Source organism: Triticum urartu, chromosome 7A (assembly GCF_056163025.1).
Source record: "Triticum urartu cultivar PI428250 chromosome 7A, HENAU_Tu73, whole genome shotgun sequence".
NCBI classification, from domain to species: Eukaryota; Viridiplantae; Streptophyta; class Magnoliopsida; order Poales; family Poaceae; genus Triticum; species Triticum urartu.
This window is the reverse complement of record NC_141879.1, coordinates 284,680,326-284,691,840: the sequence shown is the minus strand read 5'-3', so window position 1 is coordinate 284,691,840 and position 11,515 is coordinate 284,680,326. Positions and strand designations below refer to the sequence as shown.

The 11,515-nt window shown below is 46.8% G+C and overlaps 2 protein-coding genes across 4 annotated transcripts; both read right to left on the bottom strand.

Annotated features, from left to right (window-relative positions):
- Positions 1 to 1,399: 1,399 nt before the first annotated feature.
- On the bottom strand, positions 1,400 to 4,351 carry LOC147959321 (uncharacterized). Its single transcript, XM_087537993.1, has 2 exons — positions 2,345 to 4,351; positions 1,400 to 1,725 (listed from the first exon to the last, which is right to left on the bottom strand). The coding sequence occupies exon 1, from the start codon at positions 3,508 to 3,510 to the stop codon at positions 2,350 to 2,352; it is 1,161 nt and encodes a 386-aa protein (XP_087394119.1). The 5' UTR covers positions 3,511 to 4,351; the 3' UTR covers positions 1,400 to 1,725; positions 2,345 to 2,349.
- A 138-nt stretch (positions 4,352 to 4,489) lies between these two features.
- Positions 4,490 to 9,780, bottom strand: LOC125523919 (E3 ubiquitin-protein ligase IPI1). 3 transcript variants are annotated; one of them, XM_087537992.1, is made up of 6 exons: positions 9,492 to 9,780; positions 7,062 to 7,225; positions 6,709 to 6,767; positions 6,070 to 6,095; positions 5,626 to 5,986; positions 4,490 to 5,297 (listed from the first exon to the last, which is right to left on the bottom strand). In XM_087537992.1, exons 1-6 carry the CDS (start codon positions 9,634 to 9,636, stop codon positions 4,769 to 4,771), a joined length of 1,284 nt encoding a protein of 427 aa, XP_087394118.1. In that variant the 5' UTR covers positions 9,637 to 9,780; the 3' UTR covers positions 4,490 to 4,768. The 3 variants fall into 3 exon arrangements, with proteins under 3 accessions (XP_087394118.1, XP_048544942.1, XP_048544943.1); XM_048688985.2 differs by having other exon boundaries at positions 5,626 to 5,995; positions 9,492 to 9,779; XM_048688986.2 differs by lacking the exon at positions 9,492 to 9,780 and adding an exon at positions 9,244 to 9,468 and having other exon boundaries at positions 5,626 to 5,995.
- Positions 9,781 to 11,515: the final 1,735 nt, after the last annotated feature.

Sequence of the window (11,515 nt, the reverse complement as noted above, 5' to 3'; positions counted from 1 at the left end):
AAAGAAAGCTGATTTGATAACCAGTTGGATAGAGCATAATCTCTAATTTCCATATGTTAGATATGTTTTCTAAAATGGGTGTGGGTTGATTTTCTGTATGTTGGCTCCCTAGCCTTTGTAATGGTACTTTACTTTTTATTAATATAGAAAATACCGTAGAACGATTGTTCTACGGTTTCGGCTCAAAAAAATTTGGGATAATGCCAGCCGAAGTAACAACATTCTTTACAACCGAAGAATCAGGTCCAGGTACCTCCTAGTCGATACCTTCCCGTCATTCTTTTTCACTTCTGGGTCTATAGGTTTTGCGGGGCTTTCAACTGTCTCATCCAAATCATTGTCCTCAAAACACATGCACCGTTAGACTTTCCCTTTCTGGGCACTAAACCTCTAGCACCATCACGGCCTCTGCCACGGTATCTACCCCGGAGGAAGGAGGATCTACCCCCACGGTCATTCTCTTGGGTCATCTGCACTGTTCCTTCTCTTTGCCACTAGAAAATTGCCCCACTGCATGACCCGGAGCCCACAAACCGCACAGAAAAAAACCCGATCTTCTCATACTTGACCTCCAGGAAAATTCTTTCTCCCGCTAAATTCAATGCTGCCCAGCGGATTAAGGGTGTGGTCACGTCAATACTAGCACAGACTCGAACATAGTTTCCTTCGAAACATCATCCAGGGTTTAACTCCACACTCCTGATGATCCCTATCATCCTGGCCGATTGATCTACAATCGACTCCTTCCGGTAAAGGTCCGGTATCTTATGTATTTGTGCCCATACAGACACCCTCTCAAGTTTGACAAATTCCGGAGCTCGCTTTCCGTCAAACTCCTCAATCAAGACCAGTAGGCCACGGATGATCCAAAGGTCCCGGTGCATCACAGATCACACGCTTCCAATCGCCCAGGCAGAAAACCTGTATGACCTACAGATTATCGTCAACTTCTCTATCTCCCGCACATGAGCTATATTCTCCACAAACTTCAGCGTTTCCTTTAGAGGTGCGCTGCTAAAGGTCTTGGTGGTGTTGACCTTGGCTACAGCAAGCCACCGGCCTCGTTCCTATCCAGTACAACTTTCATTCCAGTGGAGAAGCCTAGTAGCTCCTGGGCCATTTCTAATGAGCAGAGCTAGCAAGCACGGAAGTGCGATTCTACCCTTTCCAATCATTTTATTATCATCTCCACACAAAAAGAACATTTTATTACCATCACCCATGAATCATTTTATTATTCCCTCTGTCCCACAATATAAGATGTTTTCGCAAGCTAAATATGCTTGCGAAAGCGTGTTATATTGTGGGACGGAGGGAGTAGCGCCGAGATGCAGGCAGACATAACAATCTTTTCACCCTCCACTTTCAAAAGATAAAATGTATATAGCCTCCATTTAGCAGCTGCACGCACTTGCTGCTACCCAAAACCTAATCAATCCGCAACGAACAAGAGATTCTACTTGTATACCACAACAAGCAGGCAAATATCAAACAGGGCAGATGGCCCAAACATGCATCCAACAACATAGAGTATCTTATTCGCAAAAAAAAAAAAAAACATAGAGTATCTTCATCACAAAAAAAAACGACATAGAGCATCTGCTTCCCTCCTCAACCAGCACAAACTAGTAAAACACCAATGAAATGCAGCAGCGACGGCGCCCTTATCGCTGGCGTAGATGCCATCCAACGACTTTGGTATCCTTGTCCTTCACATGGGAATTTCTGTTCAAGTAACAAGGGAAACAAAACAAGGGTAAGTGTGGATGAAACTGTGCATCAGAACAATCGACACAACTAACAACATAAGTACCCAATACTCAATAAGATGATAACCAAAAGTCAATACAATCTTATTTTGCAGAGGAGAAGTCAATACAATTGATCTATTAGGAACAGAAAATTCCTTCGTATTCCAAACTGGCGCATTTTCCAGCTGCAGTTTTGTATTCCAGCGAATCAAACAACTGGTCACACGCCAAACGAGTCTCAAGTCACACTGATATTTGTTAAACTGTTGTGATGTTAAAGGATGGATGATAAACTTGTCATATATAGGACCTAATAATCTTCATTACGGTCATGACTCACGATATGGATGCATACAAAAACATGTACTATAAGCCCAAGTATGCTGGTGAGAAATATAAGATCAGCAATTGAAATTCAAGTAAATAATTGCAAGCTTCAACATGCAGACATACTAAAAATACAACATATCCTCAAAAAAATAATCTAAAAAAAATACAACAAGCAGGAACTATAAGCATCATCATATAACTAAGGCATGTGATAACAACCATCAAGACGAGAGAACGTACTTTGAGCCAATAGAAAGCTTTACCTATTTCAAACTGTCGGGGATAACAGCAACGATGGCGGGAAGTTGGTATATATCTGTGCATCTATGCCCCATTGCTTCAACGAGCACATCCTTTCAAGTTGCATCGTCTTGATGTCCAGTGAGAGGCAGTCGCAATATGCCGGCTCCAATGACCGGTTGTCAGCATGCTTTAACAGGAGCAAGTATGCATCCGTTGCACCGAGGATGCAATACCAGTACCCATGACGCAGCGACACTGTCTGCTTCAGCTTCCACTGGTTGTCTGCTTCCCTGATGGTATAGTGGAGGTAATATACGCCACCTACAAATGCAAGCGCGAACATCCCAAGCCTGCCTTCCCCTGCCTCCACGATGGCCGTGTCTAGCCCAGCACCTCCGGCTGTGCATGGAATGTCGACAAGGGAGAAGCCCATGGTCCGGGCGTCGAGCACGAGCCACATTCCCTGGCAACTCGTTTCCCAGTAGAAGGAGCCATAGGCGTAGTGGCGCACGCCCAAGCAAGGCCCCCATGAAAGCTCAATGTCGACGGCGAACAGATCGCTCCAGCTCTGGGACGCGACGACCCGCCATTGCCCGGAGCTGGACGAGAAGACGAAGGCGACCATGTTAGCCTCGCAGCGCGCTGTCCACATCACTCGGAATGACGTGTCTGGCGCCTCCGCCGCCTCCTCGTCGCTGGGGGGAGCGAGGAAGGGCCCGTATGCCTTGCAGACCGGGTTCGCCTCCGCCAGGTCTTGAGGGACCGGAGGGAGCAGGAGGTATCGCTGGTGCAGGGGGTCGCACACGACGACCTCCGTGAACTCCGCGTCCTTGTTGCCCTCGGGAGCCCGGTCGAGGAGGACGCGGCCGTCGCGGGCGTCCTTCATGACCCAGCGGTTGGGGGCGGGCAGGAAGGAGAAGGAGAAGTCCTTGCCGGGGGCGTTTGCGAGGGCTCTCCCGGCGGGCGCGGAGGGGTGGAGCGGGAGGGCGGGGTGGAAGCCGGCGCCGTCGACGATGCCGAGGAGCGGAGGGGCGTGGAGCCTGCGGAATTCGCGGGTGCAGGCGCGGTCGGTGGCGGCTTGGCGGAAGGAGGCGCAGGTGGCGGCGACGCGGGCGAGGTCCTCAGGGGTGGGCAGGCGGATGAAGAACTCCGGCAGGAGGTCGTTGATGATCGCCGGCATCGGCATGTTCCGGGCGGTACGTGCACGTACGTGGCTGGTGGAGTGGAGTGGAGTGGGGTGGGGAGTTGAGCGGCGGCGTATGCGAGAAAGCAACAGATGGCGGCCGAGAAGAGAGGGATCCTGTTTGGTTTGCTTTTGAGTTTTGAAGGAAGGTTCACACTGAGAAAGCACCTACGCTGCCTCTATATATAGTGTACGATTCCATGTTAATGTTAGGCAAGATATTAATTTTATTAAATATTAATATTATGCAAGATATACATTGTATATTAATATTTTGGTAGGATATGATTATTTGATTAATGAGTACGTTGGAATTGTGACTGGCCAGCTGCTTGGAGCATCTCCACCGGTTCCCTCAAAATCCTCCAAGGCCCCGCTTGGATTGGGTGTAAATTTTTACACTCACATTTATTTTACAGATGTAAATTCCCGATCACAGCTAATTTTCCGCCTGGAAACAAAACAACCAGTCCAGGCATGTGTCATAAACCAGCCGGATATGATCGGAAATGGGAATCCAGGCGGGGCCCAAGTGTGTTTAGGGGCTCTCCAAATAATTTTTTAGGGTTTCAGAGATGTGTTGCTCTAGAAGGCAGGCAGTGTGGTATCGGTGGAGGTGCTGCAATTGCCGATGGAAGGGGAGGCTGCCTGGCCGCCGACGATGCAGCGTCGTGGTCGCAACTAGCTTTAGCCGGTTGGCTCCCTCCACGGTGGATGGGATTATAGGGATAGCTGCATCTCCCCATCTATATGCCGGGGTATGGGGTGTTTTTAAGGAGAGTTCGTCCAATCAAACATTGGATGGAAATATTTGAACTACAGTTTGAGGAGTCGTGTGCCCCATATTAGTTGCCATCAAGTCCCTTCGCTGTCGATCGACCTCCTGTGTCCGGTGATCTGGTAGCACAGCCCACGCAAGAAAAGAAGAAACACACAACCGGTAGCAAAACCAAAACCCATGCAAGATCCAGGAAAGCACGACTTGAGAGAAACAACTGCGGCAATGAGTAATGGCATCACAATCATGTCCAACGGCAGCAGTTTCGGCAAACATTTACACACAGTTCCAACCACCGCAATATTCGCAATCTCACAAGTCAGCACAGCCATTTGAACGAAATCCAGGTCCGCTGGCAAGAGAACCCTAAAAACACCAGGCACACGCCAGTGGCATCGTTCCGGGGTTCCCTTCAACAGTCTAAACTCGGCCTCTCTCGAAACAAATAGTTCCCGATATACACAGTGATGGGAGAAATGGTCTTCACAAGAATGGCGGCATCCTCTGGGGAGGCACAGGCTGGTAAACATTGTCCGGGTGGCTCTGCGGTATCCGCTCCCCGGGAGCAGGTCTTCGAGTGAAACCTCCATGTGTATGGTTCTGCATCGGATTGAACGTGCTCCACCAGTGAGGCTCGCCGTCGACAGGGACCCACGGGAATGGCCCAAAGCCCTCCCGGCCCCACGCATATGGTCGATCGACGGGTGGTCTAGAGACACCTTCACCATCAGAGGGAAGGCTCCTGTTCACAGCTGCGGGTGGAGCAAATCCATGGGGCACTCCAACCTCAGCCGACGACGCTGCTGCTGCTGCAATGAAAGACGTTATTGTCAAAGCCCTCGGCCTGACCCTCCTAGCTGTAGGAGGGAAAGGACTGCCCTGCATTGAGGCGTGCATCGAATGTTGATACATATGGCCCCTCACACCATGACCATGGCCTCTAGTCTCGCCCATAACAGCTGGAACTGACCCTAATGGTGCCACCAGATTGCTTCCGTTGCGAGGTGTGGGCCTGCAGTATTTGGACATTATAACTTTGTAAGAGCTAAGCAAATAGGTGGTTTACCATAGTAAGAGATAGGCATGACCTGCAGAACCTATCTAGATTTATTTAGTTTTCCAAACAGTCCACATAAACCATAGATCAGACAGAAAAAAAAATCATGTTCTAAAGATTTTGTAAAAGAACTTTTTCACAGGGATTTAGACCATCCAGGCTATCAGACCCCACCTATGTGGTGACTGGTGAAGCATCTACAGTTTTGAAGTTCTGAACAGGGGTTTATCTAGTCTAGAAAGTAAAATTTCACAGTTAGATGGTATTCATGAATTGAGCATACCTGTGGACTAGGGGATGGTGATGTACATATGGTCTTGATCTTTGTTGGCTGCTGGTTTCATATCTGGGAAGTCCTATACCAAATGGAGCTACAGAATGATCCGGGATGCCCGATACAGGAAGATTAGTCAAATATCTGTGCTCGCTATCAAGAATTCTTGGCTCAGTTGCATGGAAAGCTGCTTGGGTATTGCCCAAATCAGGAGCTGCATGGCCTTCCAAGCTAGTTGGATGGCGATGAAATGAAGCGCCTTCAGCACCAGAATTTGAACCAAGAGGCACATGCACGGGATGGAGAAAACCACGCAGTGAAAGATAAGGACAAACAAGTGAACTGCTTGCAGCACTCGAATGGTCTGCGACTGTATGATCTTCATAAAATTAAAAAAAATCAATAAACGACATAGAAATTTCATTAGTTAAAAATCTGGGTCAACATGCTTACAAGACGGTGGCTCCGCTTCACCCTCCCTGAAAAGAAGTAAAGGATAAATTCAGAACTTGAAGATTTGAGATATAAAATTCTTTGAAAAACCTGATAAAGTGTACAGTATCAACATAGGCGAACAAGCTAAGGTTTTGCAATACAGAAGTTCCAGTATTAATAACTGACAGTGACCGGCAACCAAGGAAAGGGCAATGCACGACATGGACAAAGCATATTAGGAATACAAATCTAACCATTCATCAAGAAATTGTGCTGGGTGACAACTGCAAATAGTATACCAAATCAACGGCAAACATTATACCAAATCATGCATGACAGCACTCAATGTCATATTAGGAACCATAAAATGGCTTCTCTTTAGGTAATAGGTTGTGGAAAGATAGGTTCCATTCAACTTACGGTTTAGCATTCACATTACATTAATGCTTTGAGACATAAGGTTTAAGAGAGGCGACCAAGGAGGCAGCATCTCGTACAATTTGAAAACCCAATTTCAACATACCCATCGATATGGCATAAGACCACGGCATATTCTCTTATGAAATTAAGTAAAAGCCCATTTTCTTTTTTGCTTTTAGATCATTAACCACATGCTCCAAAAACCATATCTATTGAGATGTGAGGAGACATCCTTACTCGAAAACGGATGCTAGTTGTGTGAATCCATTAAAAGGGCACCACTGAAATCCAAATGGCTGCAAGTCAATACAACAGATATATCAGAATATAAAATATGAGACATGTGAAATGATGTCAGATGCCGACGACATTCCAAAACTGAAAATGCCTTCTGTACCAGCAAAATGAATGCAAGCAGCACATAAAAACCGTAAGGCACGAGGTTCATATGATTATATAACACCTCGTGGAATGCATATGCTAGACAAACAAACAAATGTCACTATTTAAGAAGAAACTTGAACGACATAACACATTTTAATATTGTTCTGAACCCTTAGATGTGTATTTACTATCACAAGAGCACTTACAAGATCAGAAGCAATGTCATAGGTTTCACCAGTCACCCAGCCACCTATATCAATATCAGGAGATGGACGTTGTCCAGTTGCGTAAAGCCAGCGGCCTTTCTCTATCTTCCGGCAATTAGGGCATTGCATTGCCCCTTTCGCATTGAATGCTGATCCAATGCAGTCTAGCAGAAAAAGGAGTTGTTTAGTTCAACTATATTTTTACGAATGCATGAAGATGCACCCAGAGGAAGTGTTACAGACACATACTCGGCAGCATTAAATCCAAACTAAAAGCTAACGAGTACTACGTAAATAATAGCAATACAAAATTGAACTAACTAGCATGTGGTATTCACAGATTGCGCTTGAACAAATATAAGCTGAAGATGGGCTTAATTCAAGATAGTCTCTTCATAGTATAAAAGGCAAACTTATTCACTAGCACAACTACATGATGTGTAGACGTGTAGCCATACTCATTGTTTGAAGATGATCAAGTCAATTCCAGAATAATCTGTCACTATTTCTTGCATGCATGATTTGCCTGAGTGATTACGTGATTGGTCATGGAACTTGAAAAGAAAAATGAGTAGTCCAATTATATATTTACAAATGCATGAAGATGCATGCAAAGGAAATGATATAGACACATACTCGGAAGCATTAAACATCCAAAGCAAAAGCTAAGAGCACTATATAATAGCAATACAAAATTGAACTAATCAGCATGTGATATTCACAGATTGTGCTTGAACAAATACAGGCTGAAGATGGGCCTAATTCAAGCTAGTATTTTCATCATGGTATAAAAGGAAAATTTATTCACTAGCGAAACCACATGATGTGTAGATGTGTAGCTTTAACTGTTGTTTGAAGATGCTCGAGTCGATTCCAGAATAGTGTGCCACTATTTCTTGCATGCATGATTTTTTCGAGAAAACGCAAAGGACCTCTGTGTTTCATTTCATCGAAAAGAAAGAGAGAACAAGCCTCCTAGGAGGTGAGTTTTACAATGCCATTGGCCGATCAGTGGACATCCCAGGATGTGGGCAGAACAACCCTAAGCCCCTAAGCCCCTGGGCTCCGGCGTTTGCCCAACAGCGGGCCTCATCTTTGATCCTATCTACTAGCAAATCGACCGAGGGTGTCGCATTGTCAAAGACGCACGCGTTCCTGTGTTTCCAGATCATCATGGAACGAGCAAGGTGATGGACCTGAGGGCCTTGCGATGCATCGTCGGCGTATGCTCGTTCGCTCGCAGCCACCATGCCATGACAGTGGGCTCCTGGTCTGGCGCCTGGATCAGCAAGCGCAGCCAAGACAGGATGGCATGCCATGTTTGGCGAGCGAAGGGGCAGGTAAGGAGCAGGTGTTGGATTGTTTCTGTAGTCTGGTCACATAGGAGGCACCTGGGGTGATGCTGCAGTCCGCGTCAAGCAAACCTTTCTCTGTCGAGCAAGCCAAGACAGGATTGCACGCATGATTTACCCAAGTGATTACGTGATTTGTCATGGAACTTGAAATGAAAAATGTCTAGTTTGGTTCCTAGACTAGTGCACATCATTAATTAATTCCCTAAATTCACTACTATTCCGTTTTCTTTTAATAGCCGGGTAAAATTAATGTGCATCATAGGTCGTATTATCCAATACACTCATAGAGCATTCACCTACGCCATGCCAAGGTTAATACATCATAATTTGGAAGTTGAGTTTGCCGGTTCCCAAAACAAACAGCAGATACAATTTAACTAACAAAGAAACGGACAAATAACGGACCAAGCAGCGACAAAACCCTCAAAGAACACTTGTAATTCAGGCAACCACCACAGCACTTGTCTGCTTTACAGGGAGCAAGGTGGAACACCCTGATAAATGACAGTAACCGAAGCACCGCATCCAACCCGTGTACGCGACCAGGGATTATATAGCCCTTATGACGCATAGAATGCATGGATCAAATTGGAGCAACAAGCACCAAGAGGTCAGTGTCTTCAAAACTAGAAGCCTAAAACGATGTCGAAACATCTCATGTTATCACAAAAAATAAAATAGAAAATTAGAAGCAAATGCCCACCATAAATAAATCTAAGTACCATCGACGAACACTGTTCGAATCGGAACCACCCTCAAATACATATGCTTGAAATAACCCTAGCTCATGCCGGTCTCACAGCTCCAACAGGGACACACAAACTCACCACGATTACTTTGACATGCAATTCCACTCCATCACCATCCAGACGTCCATACCTGCGAACTTTCCACGGTAGTACAATTCAACAACGCCGATCGCCCATTTTTACAGTCCACAGCCTAAAATCAAACCACCCAAACTTCTCTAGCACGTCGAATTACATGAACTAACCCGCGTCCATCTCTCGCGCACAGATCCGGTTGAAAACAGCACGGCCTAGCTAGCAGGGGCGGTGGGGCGGAGGAATCTGACCTAGGTGGAACTCGTGGCCGCATTGCAGCTTGGCGATGGACCTGCCCCCGGCGCGCCCAGTCACCGGATCCAGGCAGATGGAGCACGCCCCGCCCCCTGCCGCCTCCGCCGCGTGATCGGGCGGCGGCGATCTCTCCAGATCCATCGCCTCCTCCCCCCGGCGCCGGGGCTCCCCCTGCCTCTCTCGCGGGCGCGCTCGTGGGGGGGCGGCAGCTCGCACGGGAGAGGAGAGGAGAGAAAGAGAGGGGAGGGGAGGTGCGGTGCGGTGCTGTTCGTGAGGAGGGAGGAGAGAGAGAAATGAGGAGGGTGTGTCCGAGCGAACGGAAGGGGGTGGGTTGGAATTCGCTGAAATGAGAAAGATGGATAAGAATGCGCTGGACGAATTTGCATTTCGCCGTGTGTTGCTCGTGCGTGGCGATGCCGTTCGTGGACGTAGGCCGGGCGATGCACATGATGATTTGGTTGGTTTTAGCAGCCATGTTATTTTTAGGCTTGCTATCGGTTTGCTTTTAGGTTTGTTGCTCGGTTTTTAACCCGCCCAAGTTACACGTGTTCTGAGTTTGCGAGAGCATATTCTTCTTCTTCTTTGTGAATAATAAAGAGCGTAATCTTTGTGTTGAGTATGAGGGTTGGGAAAAAATTGCTTTCCATTGTTTGTAAGATTTTCAATTGTGAGAAAAGGGGATTTTCGGTATTTGAAGGTATCGTCGCATTTGTGTTTTCGTAGTATCTCATAAACAACAAACTATCTTATAACTAGTGTCGGTCCATGAAACTAGGGCGCGACTTGCGCTCATAGAAAGAAGATGAGCAACGGAGGAACCATCTGGGAGGTGGAGAAAGAAAAGAAGAGGAACATACGAAAGTAAGACAAGGAGAGATGACGTGGTGACATCCCGACTTGGCGAGAGTATCTATGACCAATGAGAGGTGGTTGGCGATGCAAGAGAAGGAGCGAGTGCGGACCTGCGGTGCTGATAACAACATGGAGGTGGAGTGGTGGCAAGAAACATAGGAGGTGGCGGGGAAGGAGAAACAAGTAGTCCGTGCAAGGAAAGAAATGGGGAAAGGGTCCCCTCAATGCTAAAGTGCGGAGGCCGTGGTGCAGTTTTATCCTATAAAGGTTGATAGATATTTATGGTCTATGAAGTAGACATAGATAAATAAATGTAATAAACAGTCGTCAACCTTCTTATACACCTACAATGAAATTTCTAGAAAGTCACAAAATAACTTACTAAGAGCATCTCCAACAGTTGCCTATTATAGGATGCTTTTTTTACTTTTGGAGGATAAAAAAAGTCTCCAATATCTGCTAAAAATAAAAGGTGGGCAAAAAAAATCGGGCATCCCAAAAACAAGGCACTTTCAGCTGAAAATTTGTGGCACAAAGGCATCTGGACAAAAACCCAATTGGTTGCGCTTAAGAGGCCAACTGCCTCATTTCTCGTCCCGCACGAAGCCCCAACCGCCTGACCCCTTCCCAACGCCGCCACCAGGGGTGCGCCGCACGTCACGCCAGCGAGTGCAATCTTGGAGGATATATGTGTGTATCAGCTTTGTTACAAGAAGACAAACTAGCTTCTTTTTTTCCTTACTAGCTAGTCAATCCTCCAAGAGTCCACCCCTGTGCATGGCCTTGGTCCTCCCCTTATAGATGGGAGCGCCACAATGGAAACACATATGCGACGGATGCACCGGGCGCGCTCCATGCGGCTTGTTAAAGGGTCGTCGTGGGGGTCCATGGAAGGCAGTTGAGGGTGATTTCTTGGAGACGTGCCATCGCCTTATCTCCTACTATTCATCGGACCCTGCTGACGAGGGGCAATAAGTAGGTGTAGCTGTTGGGGAATGCAGTAATTTCAAAAATTTCTTACGCACACGCAAGATTATGGTGATGCATAGCAACGAGAGGGGAGAGTATTGTCTACGTACCCTCGTAGACCGTAAGCGGAAGCGTTATGAGAACGCGGTTGATGTAGTCGTACGTCTTCACGGTCCGACCGATCTAAGTACCGAACGCA

Bases quoted from the DNA above. Each gene is read 5' to 3' on its own strand.
- LOC147959321 (XM_087537993.1), bottom strand. From the start codon at position 3,510: ATGCCGATGCCGGCGATCATCAACGACCTCCTGCCGGAGTTCTTCATC.
- LOC125523919 (XM_048688985.2), bottom strand. From the start codon at position 9,636: ATGGATCTGGAGAGATCGCCGCCGCCCGATCACGCGGCGGAGGCGGCA. The intron at 6,096-6,708 runs GTAAGGATGTCT...ACTTCTTTTCAG, and splicing joins CAACTAGCATCCGTTTTCGA to GGAGGGTGAAGCGGAGCCAC. The intron at 5,298-5,625 runs GTATGCTCAATT...CAAATACTGCAG, and splicing joins CACCATCCCCTAGTCCACAG to GCCCACACCTCGCAACGGAA.